Source organism: Tachysurus vachellii, chromosome 14 (genome assembly GCF_030014155.1).
Source record: "Tachysurus vachellii isolate PV-2020 chromosome 14, HZAU_Pvac_v1, whole genome shotgun sequence".
NCBI classification, from domain to species: Eukaryota; Metazoa; Chordata; class Actinopteri; order Siluriformes; family Bagridae; genus Tachysurus; species Tachysurus vachellii.
In genome coordinates, this window is record NC_083473.1 from 3,255,972 (window position 1) to 3,275,971 (window position 20,000).

Sequence of the window (20,000 nt, forward strand, 5' to 3'; positions counted from 1 at the left end):
GGGGGTGTATTACACAAGGGTGGCAGTGTATTACACGAAGGTGGCAGGTGTATCACAGGAGAATGCAGTGTATCACACGAGGGTAGCAGTGCATTGTGTCATATCACCTGGTGGTGACTGTATGTCACGTGAGAATCACGTAGGAATGTCGCCGTATCACGTGAGGTTGACAGTGTTTCACGTGAGGGTGCTGTTTGTCTTGTACACATTTCTACAAGACGTGTCTGGTAATTTCTCACCTCACGCTATATATGTTATGAATAGTTCCACAAGACTAATGAGGTGGGGCTGAGGAACAGAGCTTCAGGATTCATTCACACGTTCATTCATCTCCTTCCCTCCCTCCCTCCCTCCCACAGTCTGACACAGTCGTGACGCTTTGCACTACACCCAGCAAGCACAAGCGAGAGGCAGAAGACCGATGTGCTCTAATGTGAGCCTTAAAGCCTTTCACACTGTTTCACACTTCTACAGTAATAGCTTTCTGGGCTAAATGCACAAAGTGTGAATCCACCATAAACTCCAGAGATTTCTATACTGCAGCATGACATCCACCCAGGAACACAAAGACAAACACCAACCAGAACGCTGCATACACGTGATGGTAGGAAACGTTAAAGACGTCATGAGTGGCAATAACAGATCACCACAATGAGTCAGACATAAACGGTAACTCTCATGCTTGTGCTCAAGTAGTGTAAAACACACAAGATACATAATCAGCATAAAGGCAGGATGGAGGGAGGGAAATGGACGAGTGGACTGTTGAGTGGACTGATGAATGAATAGGTGGATGGATGGATGGATGGATGGATTTTGTGTGTGTGTGTGTTTTATTAATAAAGGTGTGTGAGCTGTTCTCCCACTACACCAGTCATCAGTCTAAGTCTGGAAAGATAAATATAACCATGGCGATGCTCCCAATTCACCTGCAGGCTCTGTTTACGTCTGTAAATCAGGGTCAGACTCGGGCTAAGGCTGTGTTAAACTATCCCAGCAATAACTGACCCACTTCGCTTAGATTTCTAAATAAATGTCTAAGTAGCACAGAACTGTTTCTCAAGGTCTTCCTTCCTAGCTGAGATTAAAAAGCTAGAGGGATCCGTGCTGTTTCAGGACACAATACATTCCTTACAGACTGTAATACAAAGCGGAAATAAAGGGTTAACTGTGCAATGAGCAAATACAGTCATCTTACACGAGTACGGCAGGCACCATGATATAAACATGGACTTGTTAAGTAAGAAAAAAGGAATGAATGAAAGAAGGGAAAATAATTTTTATATTAGTATTAGATCGGGCTGATGGAGTAAGACGTGAGGCCACTGGCCTGTCATGTGGGGGTGGCGGTGTATCACACGAGGGTGGAGGTGTATCACACAGTGGTGGCGGTTTATCACAGGAGGGTGGCGGTGTATCACAAGAGGGTGGCGGTGTATCACAAGAGGGTGGAGGTGTATCACAAGAGGGTGGCGGTGTATCACAAGAGGGTGGCGGTGTATCACAAGAGGGTGGCGGTGTCTCTCACGTAGGGGTGGTGGTGTATCAAAAGAGCGTGGGGATGTATCACACAAGGGTGGCGGTATATCATGTAGGGGTGATGGTGTATCACATGAGGGTGGCAGTGTGTATCATGTAGGGGTGATGGTGTATCACATGAGGGTGGCAGTGTGTATCATGTAGGGGTGATGGTGTATCACATGAGGGTGGCAGTGTGTATCATGTAGGGGTGATGGTGTATCACATGAGGGTGGCAGTGTGTATCATGTAGGGGTGATGGTGTATCACATGAGGGTGGCAGTGTGTATCATGTAGGGGTGATGGTGTATCACACGAGGGTGGCGGTGTATCATGTAGGGGTGATGGTGTATCACACAAGGGTGGCAGGGTATCACACAAGGGTGGCGGTGTATCATGTAGGGGTGATGGTGTATCACACAAGAGTGGCAGGGTATCACACAAGGGTGGCGGTGTATCATGTAGGGGTGATGGTGTCTCACATGAGGGTGGCGGTGTATCACATAGGGGTGGCAGTGTATTGCACTAGGGTGGCAGGGTATCAGGTAGGGGTGGCGATGTATCAAAAAAGAGTGGCGGTGTATTGCACTAGGATGGCGGTGTATCACGTAGGGGTGGCAGTGTATTGCACTAGGGTGGCGGTGTATCACGTAGGGGTGGCGGTGTATCAAAAAAGAGTGGCGGTGTATTGCACTAGGGTGGCGGTGTATCAAAAAAGAGTGGCGGTGTATTGCACTAGGGTGGCGGTGTATCACGTAGGGGTGGCGGTGTATCACGTAGGGGTGGCAGTGTATTGCACTAGGGTGGCGGTGTATCACGTAGGGGTGGCAGTGTATTGCACTAGGGTGGCGGTGTATCACGTAGGGGTGGCAGTGTATCACGTAGGGGTGGCGGTGTATTGCACTAGGGTGGCGGTGTATCACGTAGGGGTGGCGATGTATCACGTAGGGGTGGCGGTGTATTGCACTAGGGTGGCGGTGTATCACGTAGGGGTGGTGGTGTATTGCACTAGGGTGGCGGTGTATCACGTAGGGGTGGTGGTGTATCACGTAGGGGTGGCGGTGTATCACGTAGGGGTGGCGGTGTATCACGTAGGGGTGGCGGTGTATCACGTAGGGGTGGTGGTGTATCACGTAGGGGTGGCGGTGTATCACGTAGGGGTGGCGGTGTATCACGTAGGGGTGGTGGTGTATCACGTAGGGGTGGCGGTGTATCACGTAGGGGTGGCGGTGTATCACGTAGGGGTGGTGGTGTATCACGTAGGGGTGGTGGTGTATCACGTAGGGGTGGCGGTGTATCACGTAGGGGTGGTGGTGTATCACGTAGGGGTGGTGGTGTATCACGTAGGGGTGGCGGTGTATCACGTAGGGGTGGTGGTGTATCACGTAGGGGTGGTGGTGTATCACGTAGGGGTGGTGGTGTATCACGTAGGGGTGGTGGTGTATCACGTAGGGGTGGTGGTGTATCACGTAGGGGTGGCGGTGTATCACGTAGGGGTGGCAGTGTAACAAAACTCTAATCCTTACTTAAACAAAACCGTGATCAAAATTCTAATTGAAACTCAAACTTTAATCTTAACCCAAACCCCAACCTTATTCTGCTCCTAAGGTCCTACCTAAAGAAATGTCTAATCTTAACTAAAGATCAGACACAATACTTAGACAGACTTCTCCATCTTCTGCTAACCAACAGATTAAACTGTCCCACGTCAATCAGAAGGGAAGACTTCATGTTAAAAGTGATATTAAGAAGAAGTTCTGACCAAGTCTGAGAACATCCTGAGCACAGGGAGGAAAGTTTTACTGACTTAAGTGATTAAGAACAGGCTTGTGGTGTTAAGTGTGTGGTGGATTATGTCAGTTTGAATGCTTTGGAGTGATCAGATTTAAAGATGAGCTCAGAGCTTTGTTAATCCTGGCCACGCTGAGTTTCTCCATTCAGAGAGGAGATAACGGCTTTCACGCCGCTCCTCTCGGGCTCTCCTCAATTATTCAGACCTGAAGTGAGCTGCGTCAGCCGCGAGCTGCTCTTCATGTAGAATCGGGCAGAAGGATGAGATCTCAGGAGCTTGTTTTTCTTACTGAATGATGTTTCCTGACAGACAAAGTGGCGAAGAGAAGTTCAGCAGGAGAATCCCAGCAGGTTAATAAAGCTGGAACAGAATCCACAGTCTGGACCTTCATGTCTACTATCAGGTCATATTTGAGCAAAGAAACAAATAAACACACACACTCTCTCTCTCTCTCTCTCTCTCTCTCTCACACACACACACTTTAGCTGGAGGCTTGTGGTGTAAATACTTCGGCGATTGTCAGCCATTGATGATCACCCAAAGCAACATCACTCTAAAATTAGTTTTGACGCCAGGCTTTAATCTTCGTGTTCACAAGGCACGAGGACTTTATGAGCGTGCTGATGGTCTAATGATTAGCGTGTCATTAGACACGGACCTCAGCACATATAAAAATAAATCAATTGATATGTTCACCATTTTTTTCAACCTCAGCTCCAACCAAGACCTGAATACAAACCTCAAACACGATGCTAATCCTGACTCGAACCCCTAATGTAAACCTCAAATACACCTGAATCCCTAGGATGTGAAAATCTGATCATTTCATTTCTTTCATGTTATTTATCGCTGTAAACACACACACACACACACACACACACACACACACACACAGAGGATAATAGCAAATTAAAAGTAAAATAAAATAAAACATTATTCAAAAAGTGAGAGAAGAAGGACAGAAAAACTGGCCAAAAAGAGAAGAAAATGAGACTAAGAAACAAATGAAAAAAAATAAATAAATAAGAGGAAAGCAGGAGGTGTTAAATGTGAACTAAAATAAATAAGCAAAAATAAAGGATACGGCAAAATTAGAAAATGGAAAAGGGGAAAAGATGAAAGAGAGAGAGAGAGAGAGAGAGAGAGAGAAAGAGAGAGAGAGCAAAAGAGAGAGAGAGAGAGAGAGAGAGAGAGAGAGAGAGAGAGAGAGAGAGAGAGAGAGAGAGCAAAAGAGAGAGAGATGAGATCAGAGGCGAGCCCTCTGCATCCTGTGGAGTAACAGAATGACAACAAGACCATGAGGAAGGCAGAATAAGACGAGAGAACACGGAGAAGTTGGTACGAAAAACAGCAGAAAAAGAACATGGGGAAAAAATGAAAAGAAAGAGAAAGAAAGATGATGAGAGATGGGCAGACAGTGAGGTTCCAGCTAAGTGCAGAGTTGCCTCCTGTGGAGAAACAGACAGAGAGAGAGAGAGAGGAAAAATGAAAGAGAGAGAGACGAGTGCCAGTTCAGTCTCATTCCAGCCGAGAGCGGCTCAGCATGACAATTAGAGGAGATGACATTAAGATTCTAAAAGAAGACCTGAGAGAAGATCCTTAAAGAACCCAACAGTTTACTTCACATTAAAGCCCTGATCAATCAAGTCAGTGTGTGCTTATGGAACACTAATGAATGATCCAGGACAGGGAGATGTGGGGTAACATAGGGTCTCTACTACACACACACATACATATACACACACACACATATATATATACACACATACACACGCACGTACACACACATATATATATACACATACACACACACGTACACACATATACACACGCACGTACACACACATATATACACACACACGTACACACACATACACACACGCACGTACACACACACACATATATATATACACATACACACACACACACACATATATATATACACATACACACACACACATATACACACACACACACATATATATATATATATACACATACACACACACACATATATATATACACATACACACACATATATACACACACGTACACACACATACACACACATATATATACACATACACACACACACACACACATACACACATATACACATACACACACACACACACACACGTACACACACAAACACATACACACACGTACACATACAAACACATACACACACGTACACATACACACACGTACACATACACACACGTACACATACACACACGTACACATACACACACGTACACATACACACAAACACACCCACAAACACACACACACACACACTTTATCAAGTGAAATAATTTACACTCAGATGTCAATCATTCTGCATGGACACAGCGTTAGGGTTCTCTATAAAAAAACATGGAACTATACTGAGTGATGAAGGAAAAGGTATAATAAGAAACTGAACGAGATGGATGGATGGATGGATGGATGGATGGATGGATGGAGAACATACATGGACACTAGTTATGAGGTGATTATTACTGGTTGGTTGGACTGATGGATGGATGGATTAAGAGAAAACTCCACTAAAGCTGGTTAAAGCACTAAATATGAGTTCCACAGTGAGGTGATGAGAGGAAAAGACAGAGGCAGCCATCAAAAGATCCCCAGCTGCACATAAGACTATAAACTAGAGGACAGAAGATTCCACCAAAACTGATCTGATGTCTTTTTCATTCTCTTTCTACTGTCCTTCTTTTGGGATTTTCTTCCTTCGTCTTTTGTTTCTATATTCTGTATTTTTTCTATCTTCCCAATTTTATCATATCAATGTTCATTTTCTTTATTTTGATTTTCTTTCACTTTCAACTGTAAATGTGCACAGAATGTCTGTGTGTGTGTGTGTGTGTGTGTGTGTGTGTGTAGGTGTGTGTGTGTCACTTTGATAAAGGTCTTCTCTCCACAGACATCTGGTGTGTGTGTCTGTGTGTATGTATGTGACTCAGCCATGTTCACACACGCACAAACACACAGAAAATGCCAGGAGGGCAGAAAAAACTTGACACACATTCACACATGAAAAATAAAGAAAAGACTCACACACACCACACACCCCACACACAAACACACACAAACACACACACACAGAACAGTGCGTTTGTGTGTTTATATCTGCTGGTAAACAAGTCATTTTAGCCAGCAATGGCTGATCTGAACATACATACCAGATGTGTGTGGTGTGTGTGTGTGTGTGTGTGTGTGTGTGTGTGTTTGTGTGTGTGTGTGTGTGTGTGTGGTGTGCGGTGTGTGTGTAGTGTGTGTTACAAGGTAAATTGAGGCAGTGAATCAGATGCAGCTAAAACACTGTCACTGATTCCGACTTTGATGATTTAAACATAGAGATGTTTTAAAGGTGACTGCTGGGCATAAAGACCCTGCACGCACGGCATTATGGGAAAGCAGGTGCAGAGGACAAAAGAAAAAAAAAAGATGTCTTTATATAAAAATGCTACGTCTACATTTTTACCGGTTCAGTTCATGTGGGCGGAGCTACAAACCAAATTGACACAGGCATAAAGAAACTTCTGGAGTATTAGTTAATAAAGTTGGGCCAAAAAATAAAATCGCAACAATCTTCTCTCAGAGAGAAATAACCTGCTTTAAAGGACTGCTTTCTTTTGTTTGTTCTTTATTGATGCTTTCCTTCAGTCTTTCCTTTCATTTATTCGTTCTTTCATTTCTTTCCTTTGTTCTTTTTCATTCATTTGTTTTCTTTTTTGTTCATTCTTTCAGTCCTTCTCTTTCGTGTTCTCTTTTCTCCCGGGTTTAGTTTTTTTCTTTCGTTCTTTTTTCCTTTCTTCCTTGCATACCTTTTCCTTTCTTTCTGTATACATTCGCACCCATAATTTATTACTGTTGTATCACAGTCATACCACAATATAACTATAAATGCCAACTACAAACTACAAGAACACAGAATGTTGTAATGGGTACTAAATGTTCGCCATATAAAAGGGGTGGAGCCTGAACGCTAGCTCGGCACCGAAGCGATGAGATATTGCACTTTAATATACAAAACTTCGACACAACGATGTAGCTCCAGCACATTAGTGCTTTAATTCATGCTGAAGCAACCAAAAACTGTTAGGACGGAGATGGATAAAGAAACATGGCTACGCATTCTTCTAACCTTAAGTGGCTCTTCATGGTCTACACTACAACAGCCGTAGAGATGTCTATCTACAGACTCTTCAACTCTAACTCTTCCATCTTCATGGACACACTTTTGTCTCTCCTCTGAATTCGAGACGTAGCTGAAGATCACGACTGCTGGATTCATTAGCCTACTCTTAGCCCTTAACTGGAGAAGTGTGTGCTGAGAGTCACCCAGACCATCAAAAGCCCTGCCAGGAAAATATATCTACATCCAGAACTACAGAAGCTACACAGGGAATTCACTCATGGTCACCATACCACAGAAAACGCACAAAGCTTGTGTTAACGCTGCCTCCGAGATCGATGGCGTGCTCGCTTGGCAGCAAGAGCCGAGATGAGCAAGAAGCTGGCAGCCTAAAGACCGCACAACTTTATTTCTTTTGAAAGAGCGGCGTTAAGTTCATGCAGAACAGCCATCTGTCCACGACGAATGGCTGCCAAGATCCTCAGAGCTCTCAGGATCCAAAAATAAATACGCTGAAATAAATACCCGACTCGGTGGTAATTTAGGAAAAACAGAAAACTGGGGGTGGTGGCATGATCGAACAGGACAGAAACTTCCGAAGGACGCTAACAATTCGTAATTAAAAAGCAAAGTAAAAGAGACAGACAGAGGAAGCGACCATGGACGAAGGCTCTAAAGAATTCTGAGGTGAGCTCAGACGGAATGACGCCGCTGAGACATTCCGATTCTGTTGTGTGTATCTGCTTCATTGAGGAAATTTTCTTTTCACTTATATTCCACAGCATTGTCAGTGCAACACAAAGCAGCGGGTTTCTCAAATAACCGCTCTTTACGAACGTGATCGGCAGATAAGCAAGTCGACAACGTGCAACACACAGAGCCTTGTGGAGTAAAGGCTACGGCAGGAGAAAACCCTGTCAGGTTCCACAAAATTTTAGACAAGAACCGGAAAACTGAGGTGATGGTGGAAACACCTGCCAACAACTTCTCCTTTCGACTTTTCCCTTCAGGGGTCGCCACAGCGAATCATCTCTCTCCACCTATCCCTATCTTCTGCATCCTCAACACTTTATATCCTCATTAATTACATCCATATACCTCCTCTTTGGCCTTCCTCTTTGCCTCCTGCCTGGCAGCTCCATGTCCAACATTCTCCTACCAATATACTCACTCTCCCTCCTCTGAACATGTCCAAACCATCTTAATCTGGCCTCCCTAACTTTGTCCCCCAAACGTCCAACATGGGCTGTCCCTCTGATGTACTCGTTCCTAATCCTGTCCAATCTTGTCACTCCCAAAGAGAACCTCAACATCTTCAGCTCGGCTACCTCTAGCTCTGACTCCTGTCTCTTCTTCAGTGACACTGTCTTTAAACCATACAGCATGGCTGGTCTCACCACTGTCCTGTACACCTTCCCCTTGATTCTCGCTGATATTTTCCTATCACACAGAACTCCTGACACCTTTCTCCACCCATTCCAACCTGCCTGCACTCGCTTCTTTACCTCTTTCCCACTCTCTCCATTACTGGAAACACCTGCAAACAATTGGAAAAAAATTGCTGATTGCTATAGCGTTACAATTTCAATTCACTTGAACTATAGACACTGTTCCACCATGACAATGCACTTGAGCTCCATGAAGACATGGTGTGGAGGTGAAGGTTGGAGTGGAAGAACTCGAATGTCCTGCACTGAGCCCTGACTCTGACTCAACCACACAACACATTTGTGATCAACTGGAAGTGGGGTCCGATCAACACCTTGACATCAGTGTCTGATCTCAAGAACGCTCCTGCTCTGTCTTGTGAATGAACACAAATCCTTACAGCCACGTTCCAGCATCTAATGGAAAGCCTTCCCAGAGGAGAAAGGAAAGGAAGAGGTTCAAAGTTGATTCCACTGGCGAACCTTCTAAGAACCGGTTTGTCTTTCCACTGGCTAGAGAGCATCACAGAGCCGAGTCTGACGTCACTGTATATGTCTCACGTGTACCAGCAACGTTAGCGCAGCAGCGACAAACACAAACACATCATCAATGGCGGATGTTGCTTTACTGTTACTGCTCATGGCTTTGTGAACCTACATTAACACCCAAACGCGGCGAATCCAACGTGTACGTGCAGCTCCATGTAATCTGTATAAACGGAGGTTGTTATCGAGTACATAACGTTATTTTATCATTAACACAGAAAAAAGTTAGCCTTAGCATGTAGCTACTTACTATCATGTGTGCTGATAATGTATCATATCGCGGAAAAGTAAAAGTGTATTAAACATTAGTATACTTAAGGTACATTATCAAATGCGCTAACAGTAGCCCCGCCCACAGCCCCGCCCACAGCCCCTGACACAAGAAGTTCTTAAGTCTAGACCAGCAACGTTTTGGTGCTACTTAAGAACCACTTTTCCTGGTTCAGAGCCGGTGCTTTGGCTGTCGAAAAAGAAAGAACTGGTTCTAAATTAGGCTCCGAACCTGCACTCAAACTGCCTCGGTGGAAAAGGGGCAATTGTGTTCTAGGACAGGGCTCTTGAACACGTCTATGATTCTCTGAACGGAACAAAATTCTAGAACACCTCTATGATCCCCACAATCCATCGAGTCTGAATGCGCATTTACTGAGTTTATCATGTTCTAAATCAGAACATGGTTCCGAAAGCTACGTATAAAATCGCAGAACCTTCCCGAGTTTCGGTTCCACAAGAGACCTCAATCGATTCTGTTTTCGTAAGACACCTAAAGGCTTGACATTCTGGTGTTCTAGAACAATCCGATGTTTTAGAACGCGTCTACGTCTATTCTCGGAGTTCTTCGAACCGAGTTGGGCTTTCGGTTCTACAGCACCCTCGCCCGAGTCAGCTCGTAAAACACAGCAAGACTTGAAGCAGTGGTGTTCTTGAACTGAGTGGAGTTCTTAAACAGCTCCATGAACCACAGAACCCTTTGAACTATAAAAACAGAACCCTTTGAACTATAGAAAACCACAGTGATGTCTGACCTTAAACATCTCCGGGCCTTAAAGAGCGGTTCTAGACCACACCTGCAATCTATTGTGGTTCTAGTGCACTCTTACTAAACACTTTTGGTAAACATCACAGAACATAGAACAGTGAAGGTCTAGAAGGGAACATGGTAGAACAGTCAGGCTAGAACCTTCTAGAAAATCTTCTTGAACATGTCTTCGGTTTTAGTAACCCTTTGAACTGCGGTGTACTGTATATACGTGTTCTACAGCAACCTTATTGGAATCTTGAAGTAACCAGTGGAACAGTTCTAGGACCTGTCCATGATTTTTCAGAAGTGCAAATCCTACAGCTCAGACTCTTCTCACTACACACAGACATGAAAAAACTTGTGAAATGGAAGGAAGTGAGGTTTTGGAAAACAGGCTCTGGTCACTCACCGATTTTCTTGGACCTCTCTTCTCCTCTGTTGTGGATGCTGATAGGAGAGTAGATGAAAGGACTGGCGGAGCTGACGTTCGGCCCGGGCAGACCCTTCACTTTATGTGGACGAAGACTCGCAGGCAGATTCAGCAGAGACACAGACCTAAAGAGAGGACCGGGAGGAGTATTAATAGTAAATTAACCAAAAGAATTGATTCAGACTCCTAATGAACTGATTCAGGCCTAAGACAGTTATCTTTCTATCTCTCTGGCACGTGCGGCGTGACACTTTTTCTAAACGCACGTTTGTTAGTGTATTTACGGTAGCCGTGCTATTCCACCGGTTACGGAAGTGCTACAGGAAGTTGCACCACATTTAATCACAGTTACACCAAGTATCGGGCAGTCGTGGCCTAATGGTTAAAGAGTTTGACTCCTAACCCTAAGGTTGTGGGTTCGAGTTTCGGACCGGCAATACCACGACTGAGGTGCCCTTGAGCAAGGCACCGAAGCCCCCCAACTGCTCCCCGGGCGCCGCAGCATAAATGGCTGCCCACTGCTCCAGGTGTGTGTTCCCGGTGTGTGTGTGTGTGTGTGTGTGTGTGTTCACTGCTGTGTGTGTGTGTGCACTTTGGATGGGTTAAATGCAGAGAACGAATTCTGAGTATGGGTCACCGTACTTAGCCGTATGTCACGTCACGTATCACAAGTCGGTGATAAAGTTTTAGCTTTCTCTAAAGAGCCTGGCACATTTCTTCTACGATACATGACTAAGACCCGCCCATTTTCACAGGAAGAAGCCGTCTAAACAACCAAACGCATACTTTTTCTGGAGAATGTTGGCAAACAAAGTAATAAAAGGGTTTGGAATGGAGAAAAACAGCTCATTTACTGACATTTCATGGTAGTCAAGCATCCAGCATTCTGCCATTAGAACAAAATGTCAACTCCCAGTGAATCGGACATCAGTGAGCCACCTTCATCGCCACCTAAAAACATGTGCTGTCAGCAGAAGCCTAACAGACGCTTGTGGAAGGAAAAGACTGGCGTTTTCCTTCATTTATCCACAGTGTGGGTGTTTTTAGTGCTTTGCTACAGCATGAGACCAACATAGCCTCGGGGTACTACTGCTCAGCAGGGTCAGGAAGTTTCCAACAGTGCAGTGGAAGTGCTGAACTGGGAAGATGCGAGATGAGAGAATCAGTGGCAAGCTGAACGGACGGGCATTTCTGCCTGAGAAATAAGGAGGAACGCTGGAGATCTTTTCCTGACATTTCAACAAGAAGACACGAAGACGCACTAGCTTTAGCGTCAACTTAACAAGATAGATCAACGGATAACGGATGGCCTTTTACTGAGGGAAAAGACCTGTCGGTGTATAAAGACAGAATAGCGTTCTTGAGTTAGCAAAACCTACCTACATGGAAAAACGCACCTTTTACAAATGGCTCACTCTACAAAAAGAATTGAGAATAAAGTACAGGAAGAAGCACAGCTAAAACACAACCAACAGACCACGTCGGCTAAACAGATACTACTGTAGGAACAAGACACACCTCTATACAGTAGAGGGTGGGCTATATACAGTACTAGATACTGTTTATCTGGACGCTCACAATGTTTTGCCCTTTTATAAATCACCAAAGACAAACACCCTGTGTGTGTGTGTGGAGTTTGCATATTCTTCCGGTGCTCCAGGGGTTTCCTCCAGGTTCTCCGTTTTCTTCTTCTAGGGGGAAGGCGTGGCCTAATTAGACTCCTAAGTCTGACTCCTAACCCTAAGGTTGTGGGTTCGAGTCTCGGGCCAGCTACGACTGAGGTGCCCTTGAGCAAGTCACCGAATCCCTCCAACTTCTCCCCGGGCGCCGCAGCATAAATGGCTGCTCACTGCTCCGGGTGTGTGTTCACGGTGTGTGTGTGTGTGTGTTCACTGCTGTGTGTGTGCACTTTGGATGGGTTAAACGCAGAGAACCAATTCCGAGTATGGGTCACCTTACTTAGCCGTACGTCACGTCACATAGACTCACATAGCACAGAGACATGCCGTGTAGGCTGACTGGCATTTCTGAAATGTCTGGAGTGTGTGAATGTGTCCAATGATGGACAAACCCATCCATGGTGTCTCCCGGATTGCGCCCTGGACCCCTGAAGTCACGTTCCCCTTAACCCTATGGATAAATCTTAGAGAAAATGGACGAGGTGGATATCACCAAAACTAATTTGTATTTATAGACCAGTTTTGATTTCTGAGAAACATAACGTGATGGGATGGAATGTGGCAGCTCATTGGCTAAGGCAAACTGACTACAAATCGGAAGGTAAGGGCGTCTGCCAAAGGGCGTAAATGTCACGTAATGTATTAATCTACACAGATATTTCTCTGAGAGAGAGTGAGCACTGATATGATGCTCATCTACAAGCCGGTAATCGTACACCTACAGTACACAGTGATGCAAATTAAATACAATCTTTCTTCCAACAAAGTAAAGAGCTTTACATTGACACGTCAAGGTGTCAGAGGGGGATCCCAGATTGACAGAGAGCACCGCATCGCTGCGCCGCTTCAAAATGAACTCTTTAATCTTACAAGCCCAAATGTGGCAGAATGCTAATGCCAAAGCTAGCCGAGGCCGTTAACGGTGACATTTATTCTTCTAACAAGACAATGATTTCTTAAACGGAGAGCAAGGAAAGTGATAATTCATTAAAAGTAATTGTGCACACAGGGTCTCAGTCACACCGCCATGTAAAAACTTCGAGCGTTTTAGGGGGAGAGGAAAGAGAGACAGAGACGGAGCGCTAAGGAGGAGAAGACGAAGACATGATGTGAGATTCGACGCCGTCGGGGAGGAAATTTCAAATCGCTTTCCTCCAACAAATTGAGGAAATTTTTCAACTTCAGCACATGACTTACGTAGCAGAGAAACTAAGGGAAACTGAGAGGTTGGTCCAAAAGGAAAAAGCTTTTTTTTTTTTTACATTTTAAATTGTTATAATCTTTTGTGGTTGAATCATTTTTGGAACTCAAAACCTTCTTTATTCCCCATGAACTGGACTCATGAACCATGCACCATAAATCAGTGCTGTTTATATATATATATATATATATATATATATATATATATATATATATATATATATATATATATATATATACATATACACACACACACGGCCACTTTATTAAGTACACCTTACTAGTACCGGTGTGGTCTTCTTCTGCTGTAGCCCATCCGCCTCAAGGTTCGACGTGTTGTGTGTTCAGAGATGCTCTTCTACATACCTCGGTTGTAACGAGTGGTTATTTGAGTTACTGTTGCCTTTCTATCAGCTCGAACCAGTCTGGCCATTCTCCTCTGACCTCTGGCATCAACAAGGCATTTGCGCCCACAGAACTGCCCACTGCTCACTGGATATTTTCTCTTTTTCGGACCATTCTCTGTAAACCCTAGAGATGGTTGTGTGTGAAAATCCCAGTAGATCAGCAGTTTCTGAAATACTCAGACCAGCCCGTCTGGCACCAACAACCATGCCACGTTCAAAGTCACTTAAATCACCTTTCTTCCCCATTCTGACGCTCGGTTTGAACTGCAGCAGATCGTCTTGACCATGTCTACATGCCTAAATGCATTGAGTTGCTGCCATGTGATTGGCTGATTAGAGATTTGCATTGATGAGCAGTTGGACTAATAAAGTGGCCGGTGAGTGTGTGTGTGTATATATATATATATATATATATATATATATATATATATATATATATATATATATATATATATTCAATTAAATTTAAGTTTATTTGTATAGCGCTTTTTACAATTGACATTGTCTCAAAGCAGCTTTACATAAACATAGAACAAAAGGTCATTATAAAGAATGATATAAAGATTAATAGAATGCAAAATTCAAGATTAATATTAGATATATTTAGTTCACAATGTGTATGTATTTATCCCCTATGAGCAAGTCTGAGGTGACTCAGGCAGCAGTAGCAAAACTCCCTTAGATGGAAAAAGAAGAAACCTTGAGAGGAACCAGACTCAAGGGGGAACCTCATCCTCATATGGGTGACACTGGGGGTGTGATTACAAATATACAGTCTGATAAATGTTGTATTCATTTAAAAGATCACACGGAGTTCACATCTCCTCTTTAGTATTACAGAGTCTAACTGGAGCTGGTAGATCTGTAGATGCCTCAGGATATACACATATATATGTATATCCCATTTTATATATATATATATATATATCCCATTACTTCCATGTCTCCTTTTTAGACATGTTACTTTGCAAATTCAGTAGAGTTTCATTAAAAAATAGACGTTCTAAAACTCTCAATCAGCAGCTGAATCTGAAAACTGTGTGTGGTCTAATATGCTATTGTTGATGGTTAATTGACAGCTTACTAAAAACCTTATAACTAATCAACACTTACGAATCCTACATATCGTAAAACACGTAGCTGTATGTTCACTAGATTGACTTACCTGACTATGGGCAGCTTGGTCAGGGGCACCGGGGCCAGTTTGAGTCCGTCTGGCAGCGTGATGACATTCATCCCTCCGGGACATTTAGACGTGTAGTTCTCCAGACTCTGAGTCACCTCCTTCTTTTCTGTGGACATGAAAACAAACGCACGAAAGGACAAGCGTTAGAAATAGAGATAAACTACACAAATAATCGGTGTGATGGTCGCAGCTGTAATCTTCAAATCTTCTTACATTTCATACCGAGGTGAAGGAAAATAAAGACAGGTTAACATTTGCAATTTTTAATTTTCTTGTTGATGAAACAGCAGAATTGGAAATACAGGTGAAGTCCAAGTGTGAGGGAAAGTTAATTGAGCAAAGTAATCTCATGGTATATGTAAGAATATGTCAAATTCTATAAAACTATAAATATGTTAAATTTTAATTATTATTTCTTACATTATTTCTGAGATTTTAGCATTGAATTTTAGCAACAAAAAAAAAATGACTATGAAGGCTGAACTCCATCACTTTGGGACTTTGACTCATCCCAAACCATCTTTTCCTAGAAGCAATAAGAATCATTGTGTGCTATTAATATTTGTATTTATTCCCATTTTATTATCTATGTCTGGGTACAGAACATGATATAAAGTGATATAAATAAATAAATTTAATAAATAAATTTAAAAAAATGAAATAAATGTTTTTAAATTAAAAACTCAGATGCTGTCCTCTGCCATTTCTATCTAAAAGACAGAGGGTAAGGAAAAAATAAATAAATAAATAAATAAATAAATAAAAAGTTTCCGCTGCCAATCAGAAGATGGCAAAAATCTTGCCATGCAAATGAAACGCCGAACTTTTTAAGAGCCTCTGGGGGGAAATCAGTTTCCTCCTGCTCTCGAGAGGCCATCACCCGTGGTGAGATACGAATTTAATGAGCCAAATTATCTGAGCTGCGGTGGATCGTGAGCAAGACGGGTTTGATGGGGGGTGAGACAATCAAAAACGCTTGGAGCTGTGCTGAACAGAAGACCGCTGAGATCCAGCCTCGATTGTGACTAAAGAAGAAACAGAAGGGAGGAAGGTCACGTTTCAGTCACTGCGATGGATCTGGTGTGAAAGATAACTGAATTATAGGAGTATAAATCACTTAATTAAATTGATGTTAATCCATCACTTTATGCCGAGTCCTTCACTTTACTGTAGTGTCCATTGGCTCATGGCTCTAGTTCCTCATCTGCATTCTGATCTCTCTTACTCCATACACACACTCCTATCCCAGTACTGAGACAACAGACCAGAACTTCATTGTGCAGCAAGACAACAACCCGAACGCCAACACAATGCCAACTTGTCAAAGGACGTCATCTGTGGAAAATGTTCAAGGTTGTCGACCGGCCGAGTCAATGGCCGCGTTCACACTGCAAGTCTTAATGCTTGATTCGGATATTTTGTTCAGATCTGATTTTTTTTTGTATGGCTGTTCACATTACCTTTTAAAATGTGGCCTATATCAGATACCAGTGTGAACTGTTTGCTCTTTCGAACTGACCCGCGTGTGCAAACGAACAATAACAATGACGTCACACGCAGCACGCCGTTGCGCTAAAAAGTTGGCGAGGTTATGGAGGAAGTATTGTATCATCTGGTGCAAGCAAACATATCATGTAATGCTATAATGTGATGTATTCAATGCAAACGTTATGAGCTGGTTCACGTAACCACTTTATATAACACTCTTAACACGCACGTTACCAGTCACGTTTGTGTCACGTTTTCACCGGCGCAAAAAGAAAAAAAAAATTTCGTCGGCGCATAATTGTGACGAATGTCGATGTAGATTGACGTAAAAGTCGCATCAAATCCACCTCGGCTGTTCACACTGCGGCCACATTGGAAAAAAAAAAAAATCAGATTTGGGTCTGATTCAGGACCACATATGGAAGTGGTCTGAATCTGATTTGAAAAAATCAATCTGGGCTAGATTTGAGTGTTCACACTACTCCTGAAGAAGTCTGACCTGGTCACATGATTTGGGCCACTTTTACCTGCGGTGTGAACGTGGCCAATTAACCTTAAACCAATCGAGCAGTATTTCACTTCAGCTGAAGATAGACACCCACCCATGTATGGTGAGGTCACTATATCACCAGCTTGGTGCAATTATTGCAACCAAGAAATATGGAATCAAATAATAAGTGTTTGTTATTTTACTTTAATCCAATACTTTTTGCTCACCTAAAAATTGGGTACAAAAATTAAGTTTTTTAACACAACTAGATGTAAATATCAGAGAGTTCAATTTTAAATCCTGTCATCTCATATTCCTTGTTTGAGCTCAAACCCAAAGGTGTTCAACGCACAGCGAAAACAAAAGAGCTGGCATTGACATTCCAATCCTTACTGAGGTGACTGTACACACAGATTTCCACAATCTGGCTTCTCAGCAGTCCTACCTGTAAGTGAGAACACTACATTCTGGCACAACAGGTATGTGTTTGTGAAGCTCTAATATTTAAAATTCTCTTGATACAGCAGCTCTAACTCTCTTTTTTGACTTTGTAGGTAAAGAATCGATGTCTGTTTGTAGTTAAACAACAGTCACTGTGATCGTCTCTGAATTAATCTGAGCTACTATGCCACCTATTACACTACTATACCCAGACTACCACACCTATTACACTACTATACCCAGACTACCACACCTATTACACTAATATACCCAGACTACCACACCTATTACACTAATATACCCAGACTACCACACCTATTACACTAATATACCCAGACTACCACACCTATTACACTACTATACCCAGACTACCACACCTATTACACTACTATACCCAGACTACCACACCTATTACACTACTATACCCAGACTACCACACCTATTACACTACTATACCCAGACTACCACACCTATTACACTACTATACCCAGACTACCACACCTATTACACTACTATACCCAGACTACCACACCTATTACACTACTATACCCAGACTACCACACCTATTACACTACTATACCCAGACTACCACACCTATTACACTACTATACCCAGACTACAACACCTATTACACTACTATACCCAGACTACCACACCTATTACACTACTATACCCAGACTACCACACCTACTACTACACTACTATACCCAGACTACCACACCTATTACACTACTATACCCAGACTACCACACCTACTACACTAATATACCCAGACTACCACACCTACTACTACATTAATATACCCAGACTACCACACCTATTACACTACTATACCCAGACTACCACACCTATTACACTACTATACCCAGATTACCACACCTACTACTACACTACTATACCCAGACTACCACACCTATTACACTACTATATATTCAAATCATTCCTGCACATTTCTCTACACCAACTACAACTATCACTACACTGTTATCACGACACTAAACTACTATAAACAGAACAACTGTCCTACCACTAAAGTACAATACCCACATTATCATACCTACTCTACATTAGTATACCCAGAAATCTACACCTTCTACACTACTATACCCAGACTACCACACCTACTACACTAATATACCCAGACTACCACACCTACTACTACACTACTATACCCAGACTACCACACCTACTACTACACAACTGTCCTACCACTAAAGTACAATACCCACATTATCATACCTACTCTACATTAGTATACCCAGAAATCTACACCTTCTACACTACTATACCCAGACTACCACACCTACTACTACACTACTATACTCAGACTACCACACCTACTACACTAATATACCCAGACAACCACACCTACTACACTAATATACCCACACTACACAGACTAGCACACTTACAACAAATTACAATCCCCACAACATATTATAACCTCACACCTATTACTTCACTACTCTACTCAGACTACTACATCTACCACTCCACTACTATTCCCAAACTACCATACCTCCACCTACCACTACACTATTATAATCAGACTACCACAGCTCCATTTACCACTACACTTCTCTACCCTCAAACTACTCAGACTATTCCTACTGCTGCATTATTATAGCAAGACTACTACACATACTAGAACATGGCTACATCTGACGGAGCACCACTAGACTACTACTAATACTACTACTAGAGTTCGTCTAGCATTACATAAATAGGGGGTCTATTTAAATCCACTTGAAATATCCTAATCCTCTCCTAATACTTGGGATTGAGAAGAATGGCAGGATTTTGATATTGCTCTTGATAGAATCTCCTCCTCTAACAGTGGGGTAGAGTTAGAGAGCTGGAGTTTGGCTGACACACGCTATTTACACAAAGCCTTGAGAAAAAAAGAAGAAAGAACTGCGCTGAATCGATAGCTCTCATTTCTTCATGCTTTGGCAAGGTGCAGTGACAGCAGACTGGGAGCAGGACAAAAGAGGATGTGATCTAACAGGGCACATGGTATTGATTCTCATTTTTCAAAGATTAAAGATGAAATATATATCCAGTGCCAAAACGAGTCGGCGCAGTCAGAGGCTCGACAAGGCTGGAAGATACCATGCCTTAAGGGGCTTTTCCATCAAATAAGATTCATTTTACAAATAAGTTTACTGCCTGAGAGAGAGAGAGAAAAAAAAAAAAGGATGGTGGGGGGGGGGGGGATCTGTGTGCATGTA

General features: G+C 42.9%; 2 protein-coding genes across 5 annotated transcripts in view; one reads left to right on the top strand and one right to left on the bottom strand.

Moving 5' to 3' along the window:
• trappc9 (trafficking protein particle complex subunit 9) overlaps positions 1–20,000 on the bottom strand; it is a 201,686-nt gene that overhangs the window by 135,071 nt on the left and 46,615 nt on the right. For all 4 annotated transcript variants that reach the window (XM_060886331.1, XM_060886330.1, XM_060886329.1 and 1 more), the window contains 2 exons: positions 15,330–15,456; positions 10,858–11,003 (listed from right to left, as the gene is read on the bottom strand). In XM_060886331.1, coding sequence (XP_060742314.1) covers positions 10,858–11,003; positions 15,330–15,456 — 273 coding nt within the window. The remainder of the gene's footprint in view (positions 1–10,857; positions 11,004–15,329; positions 15,457–20,000) is intronic.
• Positions 4,472–20,000, top strand: part of fhl3b (four and a half LIM domains 3b) — a 95,107-nt gene continuing 79,578 nt past the window's right edge. Inside the window, exon 1 of the mRNA XM_060886333.1 lies at positions 4,472–4,540. The gene's annotated coding sequence lies outside the window, so the exon portion shown is untranslated. The remainder of the gene's footprint in view (positions 4,541–20,000) is intronic.